The sequence below is a fragment of the Caretta caretta genome, chromosome 5, assembly GCF_965140235.1.
Source record: "Caretta caretta isolate rCarCar2 chromosome 5, rCarCar1.hap1, whole genome shotgun sequence".
In the NCBI taxonomy this organism is placed as follows: Eukaryota; Metazoa; Chordata; order Testudines; family Cheloniidae; genus Caretta; species Caretta caretta.
Genome location: NC_134210.1, coordinates 13,137,739 through 13,162,398, shown reverse-complemented (window position 1 = coordinate 13,162,398; position 24,660 = coordinate 13,137,739). Strand labels below are relative to the sequence as shown.

At 44.5% G+C, this 24,660-nt stretch overlaps 1 protein-coding gene across 1 annotated transcript; it reads right to left on the bottom strand.

The window, feature by feature from the left end:
- Positions 1-987: 987 nt before the first annotated feature.
- On the bottom strand, positions 988-20,587 carry HAUS1 (HAUS augmin like complex subunit 1). Its single transcript, XM_048850973.2, has 9 exons — positions 20,459-20,587; positions 14,223-14,397; positions 10,876-11,011; positions 9,357-9,491; positions 8,321-8,444; positions 6,734-6,799; positions 5,190-5,261; positions 2,867-2,914; positions 988-1,295 (listed from the first exon to the last, which is right to left on the bottom strand). The coding sequence occupies exons 1-9, from the start codon at positions 20,477-20,479 to the stop codon at positions 1,212-1,214; spliced, it is 861 nt and encodes a 286-aa protein (XP_048706930.1). The 5' UTR covers positions 20,480-20,587; the 3' UTR covers positions 988-1,211.
- Positions 20,588-24,660: the final 4,073 nt, after the last annotated feature.

Below are 24,660 nucleotides of genomic sequence, written 5' to 3'. Positions count from 1 at the left end.
CTCTGGAGTTTCTTCCATTGATTTAGTATTAATCATAATGGACTAAAGAGCACAAGGAAGGAAACCAAGCATTAACTCGGTGTAAACCCGTTCCCCGCCCCCTTACCGTACCGGAGCCCGCCACGCTGCCCAACAGGAGCGGCAGGCCAGAACACTGCCCGCGCAGCTGCAGGGGAGGGGGGACACTGGGGAAAGGGCCCCCGGGCCGTAGTTTGCCCCCCTCTGATATAGTCTAATTTGATTAGACTGCAGGGCAAGTGGAGACCCTCAAGAGGTCAGTATTAAGAGATTTCAGCTCTCGGTCACTGATTCAAATCCAACCCAGGTGAGCAGTGAAAGCTGTTGCCAGCCAAAGGCTGTTAAGTGATCTCTATGAAATGAGGCGCTGAGCTCAGGGTGATGGCAGGCCGCCGTCCATCCCACCGAAAAAGGCATCCTCCTTGTTGGCGGGCTGCAGGGCTTGAATAGGCTATAGTGACCTTACTACTGTCAGTGCCCTACTACTACGCTCAGTGCCTTCCATGTCAGTCTCTTCGGTCTATGTCTGCAGCAGGCACCAGTTATGTTAAAGTGGGGAAAGTAATTAAACTTTGACTTAACAGCTAGAACTCTACATTCATTTTTAAAAAGGATCTGAAGAGGAGAAAGGAAGAGAAAAGTGATTGATGTTGGGTGAGGAGACTCATCTCACAAGATGTAATAACGAATACTGTCTAGTTTCTCTTGACTCACCAAATAGAGGACCCTTCCAAGGCTAGAGATCCAGAACCTGATAGGGTAGAAGAAGAGACCAAGACTAACCAGACAGCTTTCTATCAAGCCCCAACTTCTTCCTCCTTCCCTCCCTTTTTCCCCAGTTGATCTAATTTAGTAAAGCAGAAGATACCTGGTACAGACATTGAACCAAACATAAAAACTGCTTGTTTGCTGATTAGGTCGCCATCTGGAGGTCATTTACCAGTTTTAGCTCATATTTATAAAAATACATAGAGAAGGAAGCCTTGTTTTTATTATTCAGCCTTACAGAAAACAGAAATATACATACTTTTTACAAAACTAAAGCTATGAGAAACCCTCAAAATCTGTGCGCCTGGCAGAAAGATGGCAAGTGTGCAGGCCCCAACAGTGTGAAATACGCCACCATGTTTAGGAACCCAAAAAGTCTTTAAAAAAAAAAAAAAAAGTGCAGTCCTTTTCCCACACAGGTGACTTTAGGTAAATCGGCGTTTGCTGGGCTCTGGTACTGACAGCGCCATCATGTCCACTTTACTGGAGAACTCAGCCTCAAGAGCATTCTAGAGGAGAAAGAAGCAAGAGAAATCAGTGGCAATGCAAATAACTTTTACATCATTGTTAGACAAATATGTCTCTAACGGTCAGCCCCATTGGACATCATTTGTATGCATTAACCCAGCTGACTGAAAGAGCCTTACTGGTGTGGGATCTTTATCAGTACTCAGTACAGAGCACAGTTAGTTGAGAATATAATAGCATTTAGCAGCTCTTGAACAGAGAAAAATGAGTCATTACAAACAGCCAAAATTAGCATTACTAATCCAAATGATGACCCAAAAAGATATACAGTATTCTTAAATATTATGACAGTGTTGCATTGTTCCCAGGACAATCTCCAAATATCAAACCCAATAAAGCATCCATTGTTTATGGACTATAACAAGACAAACTTGTTTGTTATACTAACATCTAGAGAGCTTATCGCCAAGAACCTAAAAGGCTAAATCACAGTAATTATTTCCAAACTGACACCACTGGTCCATGCTGTGTGATCCTCATGGTCCTTGGAATGCAACATTTTTAGAACCAAGCAGTTGGTGAACAGGGGGTGAATAGAGAGCCCATGACACAATCTCTTACAATGTGATGCACAGAACGTGAATGTTGGAGAACCTTGTACTCTTGTTTTACTGAGATTAACATACAAATTCCACACGTATGCACAAATGATAGTCATATGTGGTGGGCTTCCCATCATGCTCGGAAGGATTACTAGACACAGATAGGCTGCCAAAGCAAATTACTAAGGTGAAAAAACTCTCACCTGAGAAAGCCCTACCAGTGGTGGAGAAGGATCAAATTCATGAAAAAAGTGCCTCACCATTGATCCTAGTGGTACAGTCCAAAGAGAAGGATGGTCTCATAACTGTGATCCTGACTGTATAGGGCTTTAATGATTATCAACACCTTCAATTGCATCTAGAAGCAGGTAGGAAGCTAGTGCAAAAACTAAAGCACAGGTTTTATGTATATATTGGTCCATGACACTCAGGAGGGCAGCTGCAGTCCCATGTGGACTTCAAAAGGAAGCATATACACAGCACTTAGCAGCAATCAAGCCTGCAGGTGACAAATGCATGGATGACCATTGTGCAGTCTGTTTTATATAGAAATGGCCTTACTCCTGTCCAGCTGCTGATTAAAAAATGCATTACAGGCCACAACTACCCTCTGAGAATCCAAGAGCAGCGAGTGATGTATCCAAAAGGGCCTAGAGACTGCAAACCATTTTAGCAAAAAGCACCCTCGAAAAGTGGCGCAAAACTTCCGCACAGTTCTTCAAAGCTATTTAGGAGACTAACTTCCACTGATTGTAGTGAGAATAAGGCATCTAAAGAACTCTGAAAAGCTGGGCCTTCCCTCAACATCTGTTCCTCCCTATCAACAAGAATCACTTCTATCTAATCTGAGCCACATTTATACCCAGATCTTTATCTCTGGAGAGCATCAAGATTAGAATCTGAGGCAGATGAACCCAAACCTAACCATCAGCTACACTGGAGTTTTAGATGATTTTTTTCAGGAAGTGACAGTGTCCATTTAAATCTCTGTAAGTAACAAAAGCTCCTACCAGCTCCCGCTTTGCTTCTTCAATCTTCACTCGAGCAAGAGAAGGATTCTAAAAGGAAGAAAAATGGCACGTTAACTGCAAGTAGCGACAGTCCTATTTCAGCTTGAAAACACAGAGTTTCTCCTCACCCAAAAGATTTTAATAAAGGGTAGGAGAGGAGTGGGGGCTAAACAAATGGTCTCCATGCATTCCCCCAAGATGCAAAAAGTGCTGCAATTAAAGATAGAAAAACCCCAAATGTAATGGATTTTGAAAGAGCTGTTATGAGGCCTAATGTTAAAAGAAACATCTCCATGAAATTTGCAAAACTGTTGATCAAGAGAGCCTGGCTTTAAACATTTCCAGCAGTGTTTGCAGCCCAGACACTGGATAGGAAGGTGCCCACATGTGCACATAGCCTGCTTGTAGGAACATTCTTCGCCCCACTCAGCATCTCAGGCACTCAGCCAGTGAAGCACAAAGGCTCAGGGGCAGGGGAGGCCGAGCCTTCCACATTCACTGAAAGCAAGATAGGGAAAATGGGAAGATTAAAAGCCAATTTTGGTGTCTCGAGTCCCTTGACAGAACAAAGCAAACTGCCTCTGGGGACTAGGATAGAGCCAGGCCCCACCCCTTCCCCAGGAATGACACAGCAGGAAGCTTTCTGTTTTTGTAGCAGGGGTAGCAATGGTCATCTAAGGCCGTGGGTCTCAACCAGGGGTACACAAACCCCTGTGGGTACACAGAGGTCTTCCAGAAGGTATGTCAACTCATTTAGATATTTGCCTAGTTTTACAAAAGGCTACATGAAAAGCTCTAGCAAAGACAGAACAAACTAAAATTTCATATTGACAATGACTTGTTTATACTGCTCTGTATGCTATATCAGTGTTTAACAACCGGGGGGGGGGGGGGAAGGGGAGGAGATCACGATTTAGTTTATAATTACATGGTAAAAATTTGAAAGGAAGCAATTTTTCAGTCATAGCGTGCTGGGACACTTTTTCATTTTTATGTCTGATTTTTTAAGCAGTAGTTTTTAAGTGAGGTGAAACTTGGGGGTACGCAAGACAAATCAGCCTCCTGAAAGGGGTCCAGTAGTCTGGAAAGGTTGAGAACCACTGATCTAAGGCGAGAGAGTCAGGCCTGCAGCAAGGATGTGTGTAGTGGGGAACTCACGGCAAGGAGCGGGTTGGTGAAGACAAGAAGGATGGTCTAGTTGTTAGGGCATTAGCTGAGGACCTGGATTCAGTTCCCTGTTCCAGCACAGATTCCCCATGTGACCTTGGGCAAGTCACTTAATGGCTCTGTACCTCATTTCCCCATCTGGGATAGGGGATAATAGCACTTCCCTACCTCACAGGGTGCTGTGAGGATAAATACATTAAAGATTGTGAGGCACCCAGAGACTACAAGAATGGGGCCAGATAAATACGAGAGGTAGAACTGTGAATCTCGACACATAGGTTAATTTAATAAATCACAGTGCTACCCTCCCAATTGTTACAGCATCTTCCTTATGTCCAAGAGGGAGAATCCCTCACTGATTTGAGAAAGGAACATGAATTGCTTCTTTCATCCACTTGCAGAGGAGCTCTGCAAGTGCTGCAATTAGACTGTCCCCCGACCAACACATACAGGTGACCTGTCCACTTCATACAAAGCAAGGGTTTGGATACCTCTCACGTTGTGGATTTATAAACTACTGTTGGCTCTAATCGCTTTGAATTACTGTACAGTTATCTACAGAGGTTCCCTTAACTGAACTCCAATTACTACACAATGCTGTAACCATTTATACGGCTACATACATGAGTAACAGTAATGGTGGTATGTACCAGCAGATTCAAAGTTTGATGCATATACCGTTTAAAATTATTGATAATCTTTGGAAAATAACCGTGCCATAGACTTTTGTTTTCCTCTCAACTTTTCCAGATAATTCACCTGATGCCTAGCTTATCCAACCAGTTTATTTGAGTTCGATTCCCATGCATTATGGTAGGAGAGAGCAAAATCTACCTATTGAAACTATTTAAACAGCCTTCTGTTTAAGCAAAATCCTTCATCTAGACAATTCATTAAGGGACATACACAGAGTTCGGACACAGCACAACTGTCAGCCTGTCAACTCCATTGCAACAGAATTTATTTACATTTTGATGTCTGTCTACATATAAAATATTTCAGCTACAAACACAACCTCCACCCCCTGAAGTTAATTTGACAGTGAAATTAATCCCTAAGTATAGCACCTAAAAAGAAAGTTATTCCATTTTCTTATATATGCACATAAACGTTTAGGATACTAGAAGGTAATAGTAGAAGAAGAAGAAATAATTACAGGAGTTAAGTCTAAATAGGACTCCAGTTTCTTCTTCAAAGGCACAGTCTGTTGCTTTAGTTCAGTCAGTTTCTGTGAACACAGCAAAGCACCAGGTTATATTTCTGCAATCTAATTTGGTATAAGTGATGCAAATCGGTAAAACAAAGCATTTATGAATTTCCAAATGTTTTATTCTGTATAGATTTTAAGGGAGCCCATTGTTGCTGTAATTCTGATTAAGGATCTATAACTCTTCCCAGGATTTAATATTCCAACAATTTTATTTAGTCAAATCCAGTTAAGTTTTATATTGAAGTAAAAATGCAAATTTTTGTATTACCCTTATGAAAAAATACAAGGTCTTTAAACACAGTGTACCATTTGATGGCTGTTCGCTGGTCTGTGTGAAATGAGGTGTTGATCTCAATGTAGAACCCAGTGGACAGGTGTCCACATCACAGAAAAACACCTTCGCAATGGGTACTACCTGAGACCCTTGCTGGTGATCTCAGCACAGGCCAAGACTGAATAGATCATGAAGAAATGAGTTACACACTAACACCTAGAGGCTGCCCTGACAGAACAGGGTTGAGCCACATAGGTGGGAAAGTGTGGGGAACCTTCCACCGCCACTTTTGGTGCTGTACCCATTCAGTGCACAAAGGAAAGAGTTAACTCTTGACTGTTACTGATCAAGCAACTTTCACCAGCACTAAAGCTATTTAAAAGTCAAAGATAAACCTATGATGCATTATGATGCAGTAATTTACAACCCCTCCACCCCAAACATTTGTTCTGCACTCTGCAAAACAGATAAAAACACTGTCAAGTCAAACTTGCCCCCATATTTAGGCTCTATGAGAAAACAAAAGTTTTACAAAACCAAGACCTACATAGAAGTTTCTATGATTTTTTTAAATTTAAGATTTCAATGGGAACATTTTTCAACCAGCATTTCTCCTGCAACATTTTGCAATCCAAATACTGCCAAACAATGCTAGTTCATGACATCCACAAAGTGAAACTGACTAGGCTATACTCATCATTCAAACTAACTAACAAGCAAGAAATAAAACAACATAAATGGCAAAAAGCACATTTTAAGTTTGGAATTCTCTCGGTTACGGTAACAGGGTGATATTAGTGTTGTGACAGTAGAAAGAACACACTCAGACAGACATCATGTGCAGCAGCAAAGAGCTGGACAATCCACAATTAGAAACACAGAAAACATGTTTTTAAAAAATGAAAGTATTGTGACAGTGTCCCTTTAACAAATTACACCATTATTGTCTTATGTAGTCACAATTATATCCAAAAATGTTATATTCAAATAAAACTGGAGGTGGCCTCAGGATGTAAAATTTGGATCACAGATTAGATTTTGGACACCCCCACACATCAGAGGCATTTGTATGTGGGATGTTGGTTTGGGCCCATCCCTAACGTACACATGTACTCAAGTATCCATATGGAGAAATGTTATTTCCTTAAACTATCCAAACAAATGCTGATTCACATGCACCACTTCAGAAATGCCCCTCTTGTCACAACACACCCACCTCTGAGAGGCTCACTAATGACTGATGTGTCAAGGAAGGATCCATCCCACTTGCCGAAAGCTGTTCCTACAAGAGAAAAAAACAGTTCACAATTTGTACAGCACACCCTGCTCCTCTACTGAACAGACAGTGTACAATACATTATTCATCACAAAAATTTAAACAGAAAACGCATAGAGATATTTTGATGCTTACTTGTATTTTAACATAAGCAGGCAAAAAGAAAAAAAAGTTAACTATAGCAGGAATTTAGGTCTGTTTTAAGTGCTAATCTCCAAGCAACTTTAACTGTGGAGTCAGTGGCTAATGAAACATGCATAAACAGCAATATACCTACTAGAAAACCAGCATGACTAGAGCATTCAGAGAGGACATGAGTAGGTTTACCTAGTAAAATGTCATCATACTAATAGAACACTTATCCCTCAAAATTGCCAGACTATCGTACATAGTTATTCTGTCAAAGTGGCCTGTAACACTCACCCTTACTTGCATCATAAGGGGGTTGGGAAACTTTATTTCTCATATAGTGCTTAACTAGTCCAACATTGGGTTTCAGAATCAGTCAAGTAACCAATATGCAATGCACGTTACACTGTACGACTACCAAAATCATGACACTGGAAGAGAACATGCTCTCTGATATCATCTGTATAGAAAAACGTGAAGAGTAATTCCAACTATAATCCATGCTTATACGTTTTTAAATTTATGAAGGTTCCGCAAATTTATGAAGGTTCCTGCTTTGAGCAGGGGGTTGGATTAGATGACCTCCTGAGGTCTCTTCCAACCTGAATCTATGATTCTGTATCAAGGAACACTGGAAAAAACAGCTATTTTTCTGTTGAATAAGAGCAATGGGGGACCTGAATTTACTCACGTGTAACTGTTGCTTTAAGGTCCCAGTCCTCCAACACTTCAAGCCCACGTGTAACTTTGACTTTAACTGGACAATTCATATGAGTAAAAAGCTACATACTTGCTTAAGTATTTGCATTTGTATACAGTGTATACAGTATACAACTAAGGCTATATTTTTGGCACAGCAGTGTTCATGGTAATCATTAAAGTCAATTTAATAAAGCCACCATTGTGGGGTGAGCTCGTTCTTCAACCCCCACACCCCCAGGCAGTAACCTTTCTGTGAGTATGGTTCCTCCTACCCGCCTCCTGTTGTGAAATGACTAAATATTTGTATGACAAAATCATAGCCTTATATATGATTAGCAGGAACTTCCCTAACTTTAAAATATTGGGGCAACTACTTGCCACCCCACTCCAGCAGGGGACACATTCAACCCCTAAGGCCTCTGTTACCTTTTAAGCAAAATGATCCAAGCATCACAACATCCATTCACTTATCCCCAGCTCTGCAGGAAAGGTGACTGGGGATCAGTTACAACCGATTCCCTTCAGGGACCAACCACACTTTATTTCCAAGTGTCAGCTGTGATAGATTCCCCCTCTTGGAGGCTAAGAAGCTCCAAATATGTCTCTAACTAGTAGTGAAACCATACATTTTGAGGCCCACTTTGACATAATCACATATTCCTTTAAGAATACTGGTAGAAGACTTTTATCATCAACCTCTGCAGCCTTGATCCTGAATTTAAAGTCCTCAGATTTATCCTTCAGGAACTTCATGTTCTGGGTTCGGCTGTCAGCTTTGGCTTTTTCCGTTGCCAGATGTTCTTCTGTTTTTTTAAGGTCCCTTTGAGAAGAAAATTATGGTGAATATATGTGGCTTACTAACCTTCAGCCAAATTAACGCTCTCAAGTAAATACCCACAGGAAGGACAAAGTGAAGCAGAAAACGGAGTTGCACTCAGTCTCTCCACCAGCTCAGTCTATTGGTGGGATGAGATTTCCATGTGCACAGATACCCCAAAGATTCCCAAGACCCTAGGATATGCCTGCTGATAGCAGGGCATCTGCATGAAAACTCTAACAACCGCCTGGTGGGTCACTATACTAGATTAGTTAGTGGAGAACTTGGGAATACAACTGTTAAGTGACTTAACTAAAATCACGCAGTGCAGTAATGGCAGAGCTGGGACAAGTACACAGGAATGCTAGTTCTACAACATTAGCTATGCTGCTGCTGCTCTCAGTGCCACAATAGTTAGAGTTTACTGTAGTACCCCTCACTGTAGTATCCAAGCACTTCAATGTAAATTAAATCTGCATGGTGAGGTCGCTGGTAGACTTAGTGGAATTTGATAATCTTTTGGTTAAAGAAGAATCTCCTTGGGAATCTTTTTTGTTCTAACCCAGTCCTTTATTTTTACCACTAAACAACACTGCTCATGCTCAGAAAAATATGCTCACTTTGAACCTGTGCACAAAGCAATAAATGGGAGATGCAGGCACGTACTTACGAGCACTATTCAACCCATAATATTTAATTACATCATTGTAGGCTTGGGATTTTTAAACCTTTTTTGACTATTTGAAGTAAATTTGCTGCAAGGACCTTGACTAGTGGTTTAAATTGCGGTGAAGTAGAGCAATATTGAACTGAATGTTCAGATATCCTGGTTACTGTTCATAGACAATAAAGTAGCTGAGAACAGGGGACCAGCAAACCCCATTCAGCTCTTTCCCTTTTTCCCTCACTACTCACTCTTTGAGATGTTTTTCCAGCACCAGAGCTGCAGTTAGCTTTTTCCTAAGGCTGGTCAATTCAAGCTCCATTTCTCTGTTTCTCGATTCTGTCGCATGTAAATCTGAGGTCAAATCATTGATAGCGGAGATGAAGCTAATGAAACAAGAGATTTCATTGATCTGTTTAGAAGTCAACTCTGCTGAAGCTCAGGGTTATATAATCACTTATTTTCTTTCACACTTCCCATAAACTTTTCTCAAATCATGGCAAATCTGATAGGTCTCTCTAAACTATCTTACAATCCAAATAGCTAAGAACTTCTCTAAGCCAGTGTTTGACAATGTACATAAAATTCAAAATAGCTTAACATTTTAATTGCTATGCAATACACATGTATACAGCTCCTTTTATCATGAAGCATTTCACAAGCTATAAACATGCACTAACTGAACTGCAACCACTTCTGGGACAGATGATGGCATGCAGCCTGAGCACACCCCACTGCACAACAGCTGGAGTAGGAAGGAGAGGAACAGAGGCAGAAAGGGACATTTTAGCTAAAGGCACATGGAAAACCCCTACTTTTATTAAGGGAGCCAGACTGAACCTCATTTTCGTATGGTTTCACCTGAGAAATCTACGCAGGGTACACAGCCAAATACTCAATTTAAATCTCTCCAAAAGGATGAAGGGCTGGGCAGACCCTGGCAGGTTTTAGGGAATCAGATTTGAAATAATGAGGTGTCCAACCCATGGCTCTTGAGGATGACTACATTAAGGAAAAGTCTATTTAATTATGAATTGAAAATGCAACCCCTGAAACTACACCCTGCAATTCTTCAGAAGCCTCTGAATCAGCCAAACACTGCAGCTGCCCAGGGAGCAGCTATGGGTCCTTCCCTGCTGCAAGCGCTCAGCAGTGCCCCTGCTGGCCACCTGCTGCACCACAGGAGTAGGAGGTGAGAGTAACATTGACTACTCCATTGCCTGCTTCTTTGCTGGCTCTGGGGGCCCCAGGAAGAGCATGACATCAGCTAGACTGGCTCCCTCTGTGCCTATGGGAGTGGCTAGCAAAGGATGGCTCCCACCTCCACACACTGACTCAGAGCAGCCCAAGAGAGGGGAAAAAGAGGAGAAGCTGGGAATGAGCAGCCAGTTACAGCTCCCTGATTCTTTTGCTGAGTCCAGGTTAGAGTAGTCTGGGAGCTGCTGTAAATTGTGCCAGCTAGCATAAGAGCCCCCAGGGAGGGACCATATGCCAGCAGGGGATAGCTGGAGTGCAGCATCCTTCAACTACTCCCTCTCCTCACCCCTGACCTGCCACAGGGAGTATAGGGAGGGAGGAGTAGGAGATGGCCATTTCATCTCTACATCCACTGGGAACTCCCCCACCCCAGAATTGCAGGTGCTTTCCACTCCCTTTGTGCTGCATGAGTGGCACAGGGCAGAAAGCTGGCCCCAGAGTACTGACTGTGGTCTCAAACTGAGAAGGTTTGACACCATTGACCCAGACTTCAGCAAACTGTGGAAGAATTACCTTGCTAGGGAAGTGTCCTTTGTTTCAAGCGCCATTGCACTATCTACCAATGCGTTCAGATAGCTGGTGCCTGCGCTAGAGAGACTGTTGAAGGAAAGATTCACACTCTCCATGAGAAGATCCTGTAGATAGTTGACTGAAAAACCAAATAGTTACCTTCATTTAATATTCATCACAGGTGTGCATGGGACTGTACACATTTAGAATACACAGTCTCTGCTTCAAGGTGCTCTAATCAGACACAAAAGACACAGTTTAAGGTTCAATGTGCTGTGCTCCATTTTGTAAACATAAACAATTTATTGGATGGATCTTAAACAGAGTCCTACAAAAAGTGAAAACTAGGTCAAATTACACAGGATGGATATAAACAAATAACACAAGTATGTAGGGACAAAATTAGAAAGGCCAAGGCACAAAACAAGATTGAACTAGCTAGCAACATAAAGGATAACACAAAAACATTCTACAAATGCATTTACAGCCGTTCTCAAACTGTGCATCGGGACCCCAAAGTGTGTCGCCATCCCATTTTAATGGGGTCACCAGGGGCAGCATTAGACTTGCTGGGACCCAGGGCTGAAGCCTGAGCTCCACCCCCACCTGGGGTGGGACTCAGGCTGCGGCCCCTTCTCCCACCCTGGGTCATAAAGTAACTTTGTTGTCAGAAGGGGGTGGCGATGCAGTAAAGTTTGAGAATCCCTGAAGCAAGAGGAAGACCAAGGACAGGTTAGGCCCATTACTCAATTGGGGGGGAGGGAGGGGTGCAGCACGGGCGATAACAGAAAATGTGGAAATAGCAGAAGTGCTAAATGACTTTTTTTGTATCAGTTTTCACCAAAAAGGTTAGTAGCAAGTGGATGTCTAACATAGTGAATGACAGTGAAAATGAGGTGGGATCAGAGGTTAAAATAGGGAAAGAAAAAGTTAAAAATTACTTAGACAAGATAGATGTCTTCAAGTCACAAGGGCCTGATGAAATGCATCCTAGAATACTAAAGGAGATATCTGAGCCATTAGCAATTATCTTTGAAAAGTCATGGAAGAAAGAAGAGATTTCAGAGGACTGGAAAAGGGCAAATATAGTGCCAATCTATAAAAAGGGAAATACAAACAACCTAGGGAATTACAGACCAGTCATCTTAACTTCAGTATCCAGAAAGATAATGCAGCAAAGAGTCCTGTGGCACCTTATAGGCTAACGGACGTATTGGAGCATAAGCATGCATCTGACGAAGTGGGTATTCACCCACGGAAGCTTACGCTCCAATACACCTGTTAGTCTATAAGGTGCCACAGGATTCTTTGCCGTTTTTACAGATCCAGACTAACACGGCTACCCCTCTGATACCAAAAAGTTAATGGAGCAAATAATTAAGCAATCAACTTGCAAACGCCTAGAAGATAATAAGGTGATAAGTAACAGTCACCATAGATTTGTCAAGAACAAGTTGAACATAATAGCTTTCATTGACAGGGTAACAAACCTTCTGGATGGGCGGGGTGGGAAGGGAAGTGGTAGATGTGGTATATCTTGACTTTAATAAGGCTTTTGATTCTGTCTTGCATGACCTTCTCGTGAACAAACTAAGGATGGAGCTATTATAAGGTGGGTGCATAACTGGTTGTAAAACCGATCTCAGAGAGTAGTTATCAGTGGTTCACAGTCAGGCTGGAGGGGCATATCAAGTGGGGTTCCGCAGGGATCAGTTCTGGGTCCAGTTCTGTTCAATATCTTCATCAGTGATTTAGATAATGGCATAGAGAGCACAGTTATAAAGTTTGCGAATGATACCAAACTGTGTACGGTTGCAATTGCTTTGGAAGATAGGATTAAAATTCAAAATGATCTGGACAAACTAGAAGTAAATAGGATGAAATTCAATAACGACAAATGCAAAGTACTCCACTTAGGAAGGAACAATCAGTTGCACACATACAAAATGGGAAAAGACTGCCTAGGAAAGAGTATTGCAGAAAGGGATCTGGGGGTCACTGTGGATCCCAAACTAAATATCTGTGAGGAATGTAACACTGTTGCAAAAAAAGAAAAGGTCATTCTGGGATGTATTAGCAGGAGTGTTGTAAGCAAGACACAAGAAGTAACTCCGCTCTATTCCTTGCTGTTTAGGCCTCAACTGGAATATTGTGTCCAGTTCTGGACATCACATTTCAGGAAAGATGTGGACAAACTGGAGAAGTCTAGGGAAGAGCAACAAAAATGATTAAAGGTTTAGAAAGTATGACCTATGAGGGAAGATTGAAAAGATTGGATTTGTTTACTCTGGAGAAGAAAAGACAGAGGAGACATGATAATAGTTTTCAAGTACAAAAAAAGTTGTTACAAGGAGGTGGGAGGTAAATTGCTCTTGTTAACCTCTGAGGATAGACAAGAAGCTAGGTTGGACATTAGGAAAAACTTCCTAATTGTCAAGGTAATTGTAAGCACTGGAATAAATTGCCTAGGGAGGTTGTGGAATCTCCATAATTGGAAACTTTTAAGAGCAGGTTAGACAAACACCAGTCAGGGATGGTCTAAATAATACTTAATCCCGCCATGAGCATAGGGGACTGGACTAGATGACCTCTCGAGGATCCCTTCCAGTCCTATGATTCTATGATTCATTGGGAGACTACACAGGGAAAAAAAAAAAAACAAAAAACACATTTTTGGGAGCGATTAGGAAAGAAGAAAGAAATTCTCCTGCATACAGTATCGGAATTCTTATGATATCGTAAACTTATAGAATCCTACCTAATTAAAACCTTGCAAGTGATTTTTTATTAGTATATGAAATGTTAAAATAAAAATGATTACGGTGGCCTGAGCTGCGGTGTTGCTCGAGAAATACTGATCGCTGTTCTCCATTTTATCCAGTGCTCACGCCCTATGATTAGCTAAGGAGTTGCTAAATAACATCGCTGCTGTTTCAGAATCCTAAATTGCTTCCCTTAGTTAGAGATTAGCATTGGCTCAGACACTTGAGATCAACACTACCCCTGACCCCCACCCTTGCACATATAGTATCACTATTTCCGTGCTGTGCCATCTAGCTTAGCAGTGTAGGAAGTTTAGCAGCTAAGCTGCTTGTCAGTCTTTACAGCCTGCTCAAGTTGATTTAAGAAACTGTTGTGGGCCAATCTGATGTCACTTTTGGGAGAAAAGTATTTGTGTACGCAGTATATGACAATATATAGCTGGATTTCAGGAAAACCCTAGCCTATTGCTACTTTTTTACACTTTTTATAAGATATTACAGTGAATAGAAAATAGAAACCCAAACCCTATAGTGTCACTTAGAAAAAGGTGTTTTTACTGTAACTGGAGTTTGAAGCTCCACACTCACCTTCTGACTCATATTCAGCAGTCTTCTGTTTCATGTCATCTATCACGAGGGAGACATCCCTGTCTCTGGTTTCATTGCATTCCGCAAGTTCATATAAAATATCAACAGTCCGTGAATTCACTTCGTACTGTGGAATGGGTTGATCCCCAAATGTCCTTTTAAGCCATAAAGTAACCTGCCAGGAAAGTGGGAGTAAAAAAGGTAAATGGTTTAATTTAAGGAACTGGAATTAAATATCAGGCAAGAGACTGGAATGTAGAGCCATCAACCACAATTCTTACTCCTGTCTGCGGGGTTTTGTCTACACTATACTTTTTGAGGAGGATCTTCCATTGTTGCACTACCGTTGGTTGTAGCAATGGTAGAAGCACAAATGTAGACTGGAAGCACAGGGTTCATCCCCAAATTTAGTCTGCTGATTGGATCATTAGCTTCCCTGGCCCTGGCCGGGTACTGATGGGGAGCACGGCATGAATGCTTATCCATGCCACCCTTTGCAACCATGAAGGAGCACATAAAGCTCACATGCAAAGTGGGATAAGATTTCAGGACAACAGTCTCAAGACAATGAAATAGTAGACAACATCTGGTAATATCTAACAGTCTGGAATTTCCAATACTATACAAAACTGTTTGGCATGCTAACACAGATAAAGCCTAAACAGTTTCGAAGGTACATTGTGGTTGAATGCAGTTCTTTAATTTATATTTAAAGAAATGTTTTAAAACCATAATTGGCTTTTAGGCAACCCAGTTACCTTGCCAGCAAGTGGTGTTAAATATAGTTTTTCTTCAGAATTCAACTGTAGCCTTGATTAGAAGCTGTTTGACTGATCTGCTCTAGCCAGACAAAGACAGAACACACTGCGGCTCCTGTTGCCATAGTATCTCAGCCTCCCACAATGTTTAATGTATTTACCCTCTCAACAGCCCTGTGAAATAGGGGGATGTTATTATTCCCATTTTAACAAAGGACCAGATCCTCAAACTTCCCCCAGAGACATTAGGATCCTAAATACCTTTAAGGATCAGGGGTCTAACTGATGTGCCCAAGGTCATATAGGAAATCTGTGGCAGAGTAGGGATTTGAACCTAGGTCTCCCAGATCCCAAAGTAGTGCCCTAATCACTGAACTATTCTTCCTGTCAGGTTAGCCTGAAATGGTTTTATATTGAATTTAAATGTGGTATGAATCCACAGAAAAAAAGCCCAGAAAATGAGAGACTTAACATCAGCAGTGATTTCAGGTTACAAACAAACAAACCACATGAACACTTCATAAACAAAATCCTTGGAAGGAAGTGTGAGATTTTAAAAAGTAATTTCAAAATATCTTTATGAAATCTAAAACCCATTTTCATATCACCCTTGTTCACCTCAACAGACCAAGCAGAACTTGGAGAGTTCAAAAGGCACACTCTTTTTTCTGCACTCCCACCAGAGTAGAATATTGACCTTGAGCTTTGTACCTCTCACTTAATCAGTGGCCTTCATCCTAAATCATACTGGAGAAAGCAAGGTTATAGCCCTGGGGGAAAAGCCAGACCTCCTGGAAATGTACAGCAATGACGTTTTATTGTAGTGAAATATTACAAAAGTTCCAGGGGTCCATCGACAGACGATGGAATGCATCTTTCTGACAGGAACCTGGCACAACATAATGTGATGCTGGCAAACCCAGTGCTAGCTCCTGACAAAGTCCCCATAAGTCTCAACGGAACACTGACAAAGATGAGCCAGACTGAATCCAGCTACGTATATGGGTTAGTATTGTTTACAAGAATTATAAGAATGTGTTTAGACTTTATTGAATGCCTGTGAGTTGCTGCCTGCATTAATTTCATTTATAACATCTGTATCCCATATTGTAAGGTAATACTTGAGCATTTGTCTTGTGAGCCTCTCTGACTGTAAATCACCAGATAGTAGAAAGACATTAACCAGTGTGAAGTGCTGGTTTCCCACAGAAGGTGTTACATCCTGCCCTACATCCTACCGATGGACTACTGTGGGACATTAAAGAGGACAAAAGACGTTAGTTGTTCTGTCCCCCTCATTTTAAAGACAAGCCATGCAAGTGGATTCCGCCGATCAGCTGAGTCTGCAGCTCAGAGCACAATGGAGGAGGGGGAGAAAGACACCTAACAAGAAGGAACTGGATCTCTATGCTGCTTAAAGTCTGAAGGGCAAAGTTTTCTAAGCATAAACCAGAGGTCCACAGCCTCTTAGCCTGGGTTAGCCCTAAAGCAGTACTTTTCAACATATTTTTATTTGTGGACCCCTAAAAAATTTTGAATGGAGATGTAGACCCCTTTCGAAATTCAACCTGTAATTCATGGACCTCTATCATAGAAGTCTTAGACTGAAAACTGACTGAACAGAATTCAACTATAAATGTTGCGTGTGCTTGGCACAGCATTTGATGTAGTGTGAGAAAGGGTGCTAAACAGTGGGCTTCTATGGTACTGACAACACTTCCAGGTTTTGACATGCATGTGGAGGATTCACATACTTTTGATTGAAACTTTATTTTCATTGTATCAGAGGGGTAGCCGTGTTTGCTGCTTTTACAGACCCAGACTAAGAGTCCTGTGGCACCTTATAGACTAACAGACGTATTGGAGCATAAGCTTTCGTGCGTGAATACCCACTTCATTGGATGCATTTCGTCGGGTATTCACCCACGAAAGCTTATGCTCCAATATGTCTGTTAGTCTATAAGGTGCCACAGGACTCTTTGCTGCTTTATTTTCATAGTCACCTTTTGCAGACCCTTTAGATATAGTCTGCGGATCCCCCAGGGTCCTAAAGGACATATAGAACTTGCTGAATAGAGAAGCTTCTATTATCTTTGGAAACTTAAGACTGTAACTCATCTGGATGTGTATGTTCACCTGCTTTAATTTTATAAATAACTCGTTTCCTTTTCCTACTTAATATATTTTCTACAGTTTATTATAAAATTGGCTACAAGCATCATCTTTGGTGTAAGATATAAGGGGCTTGGATGACGAGGGGTAAGTAACTGATCCTTTGAGACTGGGTGTAACCTGAATATCGCTGTGATTCTTGGTGTAAGGAACCATCTATCACAAAGGTAAGCTTACTTGGATGTCAAGACAGTGCCCAAGGGGACTGTCTGTGACTGCATGTTAAGGCTGTATAGCATCTGAGGAGCTTATACTTGATAATTGGTTGGTGTTATCTAATTATAGAACTCTCAGCCAATTTGGTGTTTGTGCCCTGCTTCAAAAACAGTCTGCCCTGAGGCTGGTACTCCTGGTTTAGAGTCACTGCAGGCAGCTTTACATCAGCAAATCACAATTTTCTGACACATAAGATCTATTGTTGGATCATATTAAAGAAGTTCTGTATTAAAAATCACAAATAATTTTGATTCCCCATAGTTTAAATTCCAGGGTATTACTAATTAAGAGGTCTCTTGGTTTTTGGTCTCTTGTTTTTACTGTTTCTCTCCCTCTCTTTGTGAAACTTGCAAGCTGCTAATTGTGTTAGTACATCCTAAGACAGAGTCTGTTCTCAAAGCAATACTTTGTAACAATAGAAACAGCACACAGAGACTCCCCGCCCTTTTGTTGTATTTATCTCGCTTTGTTAACAATTGTGATTAAAATAGAGATAGAGGATGGATGCTTGGTGTGGATAATAACTGAATTATCAGGGAGGTGCTAGCCTAAGAATCTAGTGTCCATCGGCCGAAGAAGGCATCAAGTGGAAATAATCAGAAGACCCCCGGACGGCAGACTGGAATCCACCCAACAGCCTCAAGGATGGGAGAACCGAAGAACAACAGGGAGCCGTCAGAAATGTGCCATCTGCTGATTAATTCAGCAACAGCATGATGAAGCAATTCCCATAGACTGGCATAGGAATAAATTCCTATAAAAATGGACTCTAGAAAGTGAGAACTTTGGGGTCTGATTCTGCAAACCAACTTCCAGGAGCATCAGATGTGCATCTAACAAGGCCCTGCTCCCTCCTTGTGTCCAGGCCACCTGGTCAGTGGCTTGGCATGAGCAACTCTAAGGCTGGTAACTATGATAACAACCTTGCAGAACCTGTGTCTGTGTGTGTGTATGAATGAATGTGTGAATAAATATGAAATTGAATGGAATGTTATAGCTATAACTAACTGCTTGCTATGATTCTTTCTGTATTCACAATAAATGTGGCATTTTGCCTTTTCCCCTTTAATAAGATCATGCTGGTTTTTATTTTATTGGTATAACACTATCTTAATAGTACAGTACCTTAAACCTACCAAGGCTACCAGCCCAGACATCATTTAAGGCACACTGAATTAGGGCTGACTACTTTTTTAATGGGACTTTGCTTTGTTTTAAACATTCCCCTTCCTTTCTTCTGGTTACAACCATAATAAGAAAGAAGGGTTTTTGGTTTAATACTCCATACAAACAGGAGACAGGAAAGCACTATCTAGGATAACATAGGTGTACACCAGCCTGTGCTACTGAAGTGGGATGTGGAATCTGCATCCCCTGTTCTTCCTGAGCACATATCTATTTCTCTGCAAACTTTTGTGCAAAGCACAGTGTCTAGTTAAACACAGCCCATAAGCTACAGAGTTCCTATCCCCCAAAATTGTTGAGAAGGGTCAGGGGGCTTCAAGTAAGCCCAAGTGACCCTACCCATTAGTAAGTAATATACAGAGTATATTATGAATGTACCCCTCCACATTCCATAGGATGGATGGATATTTGTGGCACACTTGGGGGTGGGGGGAAGGAAAGGGGAGAGAAGGGAGGCCTTGAGGAGATTTGGGGCACACAGTGGGGATTTGAGGCACACACTAGGAGCAAGGGAGACCACAAGGGGAGAATATTTAGCGTACACACCAGGGAGCAGGAGAGGCCTGGGATGGGAGAATATTTGATGGCACACACCGAAGAGAGGAGGCCCATGGCAGGGGCAGAGTGGAGATGGAGCACGGGCTGGGGGGGAGGCCCATTGTGAGCACATGGAGGGGACAGGGGCACAGGCTGGGGGTCCACTGAGGGCACACAATGAGGACAGGGGCACGGGCCAGGAAGGTGCCATTGGGGGCACACAGCAGGGACAGGGAGGCATTGGGAGCATATATCAAAACCAGGGCATGGGCCCGAGAATCAATGCGGGCACACAGCGGGGAACTGTGGGGAAGCCGGGGCAAACACCGGGGGGAGGGGGGGAGCAGCATTAGGAGCACATAGAGAGGAGCTGGGGGGCATGGACTGTGGGGAAGCAGAGGCAAACCCTGGGGGCCATTGAGAGCAGACAGCGGGGAGCTGGGGGATGACAGCCTCGGGTGAAGAGGGGGCAAACACGGGGGAGGGCCGTTGGGGGCACAGAGTGGGGAGCTGGGGGGGGTGACAGCCTAGGGGGAAGTAGAGGCAAACCCCATGGGGGCATTGAGAGCACACAGCGGAGAGCTGGGGGGGGGTGACAGCCTAGATGTAAGCAGGGGCAAACACGGGGGGGGGCACTGCGCACAGCAGGGAGATGGAGGGGTGACAGCCTAGGGGGAAGCAGGGGCAAACACCGGGGGTCCGCTGGGGGCACAGAGCGGGGAGCTGTTGGGTGACAGCCTGGGGGGAAGTGGGGGCAAACCCCAGGGGAGGGCATTGGGAAGCGCACAGCGGGGAGCTGGGTGGGGTGACAGCCTAGGGGGAAACAGGGGGAAACACCAGGGGAGAGCATTGGCAGCGCACAGCGGGGAGACGGGGAGACAGTCGGGGGGGGCAGCGGGGCAAACCCGGGGGGGGGCATTGGGAGCACACAGCGGGGAGACGGGGGGGAAGCGGGGCAAACTTCGTGTAGGGGGGCCATTGGCAGCGAACAACATGGAGACGGGGGGGGGATGCGGGGGCAAACCCCGGGAAGGGGGGGCCATTGGCAGCGCACAGCGGGGAGACGAGGAGACAGTCGGGGGGGGGCAGCGGGGCAAACCCGAGGGGGGCATTGGGAGCGCACAGCGGGGAGACGGGGGGGTGACAGTCGGGGGGGGGGAGCGGGGAAGGCCTGGTGGGGGATACCGTGGCCGCGCAGCGAGGAAGCGGCCAGGGGGCGTCAGGGGCCAGGAGCCGGGGGCGGCGTGGGGGGGCGCTCGGGGACGGAGGACGATCCCGGGCGGACTCGGGCCGGACATGCTCCTCTCTGCGGGGCCCCCCGCGGGGACCGTCAGTCGGCAGCCGCCCGGCCCGCGCAGTGACCGTTACCCGTCTGAGCTTCTCCTCCATCCCGGCCTCCGCCGCGCTGAGCCCCGCTTCCTCCCGCCTCCTTCCCGGCCTCCTCCGCGCACTGCCCCGACCGGCGCAGCGGGCGCCGAGGCCCGCACAGATGACCTCAGGGCCGCGGCGCTTGCTGGGAGTTGTAGTTCGCAGCCGGTGTCCTTGTCTCAGGCCCCGCCCCCTCCCGAAACCACTCCCAGAAGGGCCTGGCAGGCTGGTGGCAGCTCCCGTTGCCCCAGAGACGGCACACGAGGTGTCTGGGCTGTGACCCGCTCTCTGTCTGCAAGGAGGGGCCTCGCCTTGCTCGGCCTGGGGCAAGAAGAATGTTGCAGAATATGCCCAAAAAACCCCATGTCACGGTACAGTACAGTAACAAGTCCCCAGCAGGGAACCTGTCACCGTGTCAGGACATGGTCCTCTCGTCGTGTCACCCCCCACCCCGCCCCAAAAAGCCCACCACTGTTGTATCACAATACATTGATGCTGTCAGGAAACCCATCACCATGCCCTGGCGCAGTGACATGGTGTCACAAAAACTTGTGATTGTACCATCGTGTCATTGTCAGGAAAACCCATCATCATGCCTTATCACAGTGACACAGTGCCAGGAAAACCACCACTGTGTTGTCATGCCATGCTGTGATGACATACTTTTGTTCTGAGAGGAGAAGAGAGCGTTGTTAAAAAGTTACCACGTTGAAAATGTTGTTTCAAATGTTACCATGTCACACCACTTCCACACAGTCTTAAAAAATAACCACTGTGCTGTTATATGTGATGATTTAATGTTACAAAGAAATCATGGTGTGCAAAGATTACATGATATAGGGGGGAAAGTTGCTATACTGCAATGCACTAACCCTGTGGGGAGAAAAAGTGTTGCTCTGTCATGACATGATGTCACAAACTCATCTTTATATCATGATGTTATGATGTTGGTCACAAAACATGGCACTGTTGTGCCAAAAAAAAAAAAAGGACCTGTGATATCACTGTGTATCTACACAGTGTAGTCAGGTTTCAGAGTAGCAGCCGTGTTAGTCTGTATTCACAAAAAGAAAAGGAGTACTTGTGGCACCTTAGCGACTAACCAATTTATTTGAGCATAAGCTTTGTGAGCTGTAGCTCACGAAAGCTTATTTGAGCATAAGCTTATGCTCAAATAAATTGGTTACTCTCTAAGGTGCCACAAGTACTCCTTTTCTTTTTACAGTGTAGTCAGATTGCTAAAACGTGTTATCAGGTCACAATACAATGGAACAATGCCCTGAAAAAAGTCATCATAATATAGGATTTGGACATCTTGAAGAAAATAACATCACACCATGATATGATGTTGCCCATCTCCTCAGTAACACTAGCCGCTATGAACACATCTGTCAAGGTTCCTTCCCCACTCTGAACTCTAGGGTACAGATGTGGGGACTTGCATGAAAGACCCCCTAAGTTTATTCTTACCAGTTTAGGTTAAAAACTTCCCCAAGGTACAAACTTTGCCTTGTCCTTGAACCCTATGCTGCCACCACCAAGCGTGTTAAACAAAGAACAGGGAAAGAGCCCACTTGGAGACGTCTTCCCCCCAAAATATCCCCCCAAACCCTACCCCCTGTTTCCGGGGGAAGGCTTGATAAAAATCCTCACCAATTTGCATAGGTGAACACAGACCCAAACCCTTGGATCTTAAGAACAATGAAAAAGCAATCAGGATCTTAAAAGAAGAATTTTAATTAAAGAAAAAGTAAAAGAATCACCTCTGTAAAATCAGGATGGTCAATACCTTATAGGGCAATCAGATTCAAAACATAGAGAATCCCTCTAGGCAAAACCTTAAGTTACAAAAAGACACAAAAACAGAAATATACATTCCATTCGCCACAGCTTATTTACCAGCCATTTAAACAAAAGGAAATATAACACATTTCTAGCTAGATTACTTACTAACTTAACTAACTGAAGAGCATTCCTGACCTGGTCCCGGCAAAAGCATCACACAGAGAGACAGACCCTGTGTTTCCCACACGTCACCGTCCACCTTTGAAAATAACTTGTCTCCTCATTGGTCATTTTGGTCAGGTGCCAGCAAGGTTATCCTAGCTTCTTAACCCTTTACAGGTGAAAGGGTTTTGCCTCTGGCCAGGAGGGACTTTATAGTTCTGTATACAAAAAGGTGGTTACCCTTTCCTTTATATTTATGACAACATCAAACCTGTCTTCCTCTCCCTGCATTGCCTTCCCATAGACTAACAACTGAAGTTCAAGGTCAAGTCCTTCTCTTCATGATGCTCAATGGCCTGGACCAGGGTATCTGAAAGATCACCTAAAGGTCTGAGATGAAGACTGTTTTCAGCAACTTTGCTCCTCTGGTACAGAGCAACTTGACAGTGGAAAAGCTCATCTATGCAAGATGCAAAGCTTTCTCTGAGGCTTGCCCAAGTCTGTGGAATGAATGTCCCCAGCAATTAAGGACCATCATAAACCTCACCACTTTCTGCTCTAGGTGCAAGAAGCATTTCTTTGACCTTGCCTTCTCCAACAAATGTATAACAACTTGTATATTTGTTATCAAAAAACATTTCCTAAATAAAACAGTCCACTGCATGTACTTCTCCCCATGAAGGGAGGATGAGACAACAAACCCATGACAGATGTTAGTCATGTTGCTTAATGCACTACTGGAAGGTGGGTACAGTAAAGAACCTGAACAGAATATATTAGAATAGCATGTTTTACAGGTTTGGATATAATTTTATGATGGTAAAAAGATCTTTCACTATGCAAAATCGCCCCAGTAAAATCGAGACAATCCCTCTAAAATTCCAGACAGGTGGCAATCCTGGTTTAGTATCATAAAGACGGATCATAGGTAGGGCTCTGTTCTGTCACAGTGGTCGCGGAAGTCATGAATTCTGTGACTTTCCGTTATCTCCTTGACTTCTCAGGGGTCCCACAGCCAGCTGCACTGGTGGTGCTCAGGTTACCCTGGGCATCTGGCAGGTGGGCAGACCCGCAACCAGCCACAACAGTGCTGCTGGAGCGGCCGAGGGCCAGCCACACGGGCCACTTCTCAGGTGGTCCCAGGCAGCTGACCACAATCCCTGGGGCTGTGGGAGCAGCGGCGGGTGGGCAGCCCCGGGGGCAGACGGAGCAGCCACTGCTTGGTGGCAACCCCCCAGCAGCTGGTGTCACTTGCCTTGGTGGCCCCCGGCTAGGGTTGCCAGGTATCCAGTTTTCGACCAGAATACCCAGTTAAAAAGGGACCCTGGTGGCTTGGGTCAGCACCGCTGACAGGGCCGTTAAAAGTCCGGTAGGCAGCGCAGTGGGGCTAAGGCAGGCTCCCTACATGCTGTGGCTCTGTGCGGCTCCCAGAAGCAACGGCCTGTCCTCCCTCCGACTCCTACGCGTAGGGGCAGCCAGGGAGCTCCACACGCTGACCACACCCCAAGTGCTGGCTCTGCAGCTCCCATTGGCCAGGAACCACAGCCACACCTGGCGCGCCTCTGTGTAGGAGCCGGACAGGGGAGATGCTGCTGTTTCTGGGAGCTGCTTGAGGTAAGCGGCGCCGGGAGCCTTCCACCCTGAGTCTGCTCCCATGCCCCAACCCTCTGCCCCAGCCCTGATCCCCCTGCTGCCCTCTGAACCCCTCAGTCCCAACCCGGAGCACGCTCCTGTACCCCAAACCCCTCATTCCCAGCCCCACCCCAGAGCCCACAGCCCCAGCCGGAACCTTCACCCCCTTCAACACCCCAACACCCTGCCCCAGTCTGGTGAAAATAAGCAAGTGAGTGAGCGGTGGGGAGAACGATCAACAGAGGGAGGCGAGATGGAGTGAGCGGGAGTGGGGCCTTGGAGAAGAGGCAGGGCAAGGGGCGGGGTAGGAGTGTTCAGTTTTGTGCGAGTAGAAAGTTGGCAACCCTGCCCCCGGCCGCTGGTGCTGCTGGCCCCTGGGACCCCTCCCACAAGAGCAGCAGCCCCTCGCCCTTCCCATAGCAATGCCCAGCCCCAGCTCCCCAAAGCAGAGTTCCCCTCACCCCGCAGCTAGTAGGGTATATAATAAAAGTCATTTCTGAATTTTAGTTTATTGACTGTGACCTGTCCATGACTTTTACTAAAAAGACTCATGACTAAATCGTAGCCTTAATCATAGGTACTGAGTAGGATAATAGATAGATAATACTTTGCTTTTCTGTTTA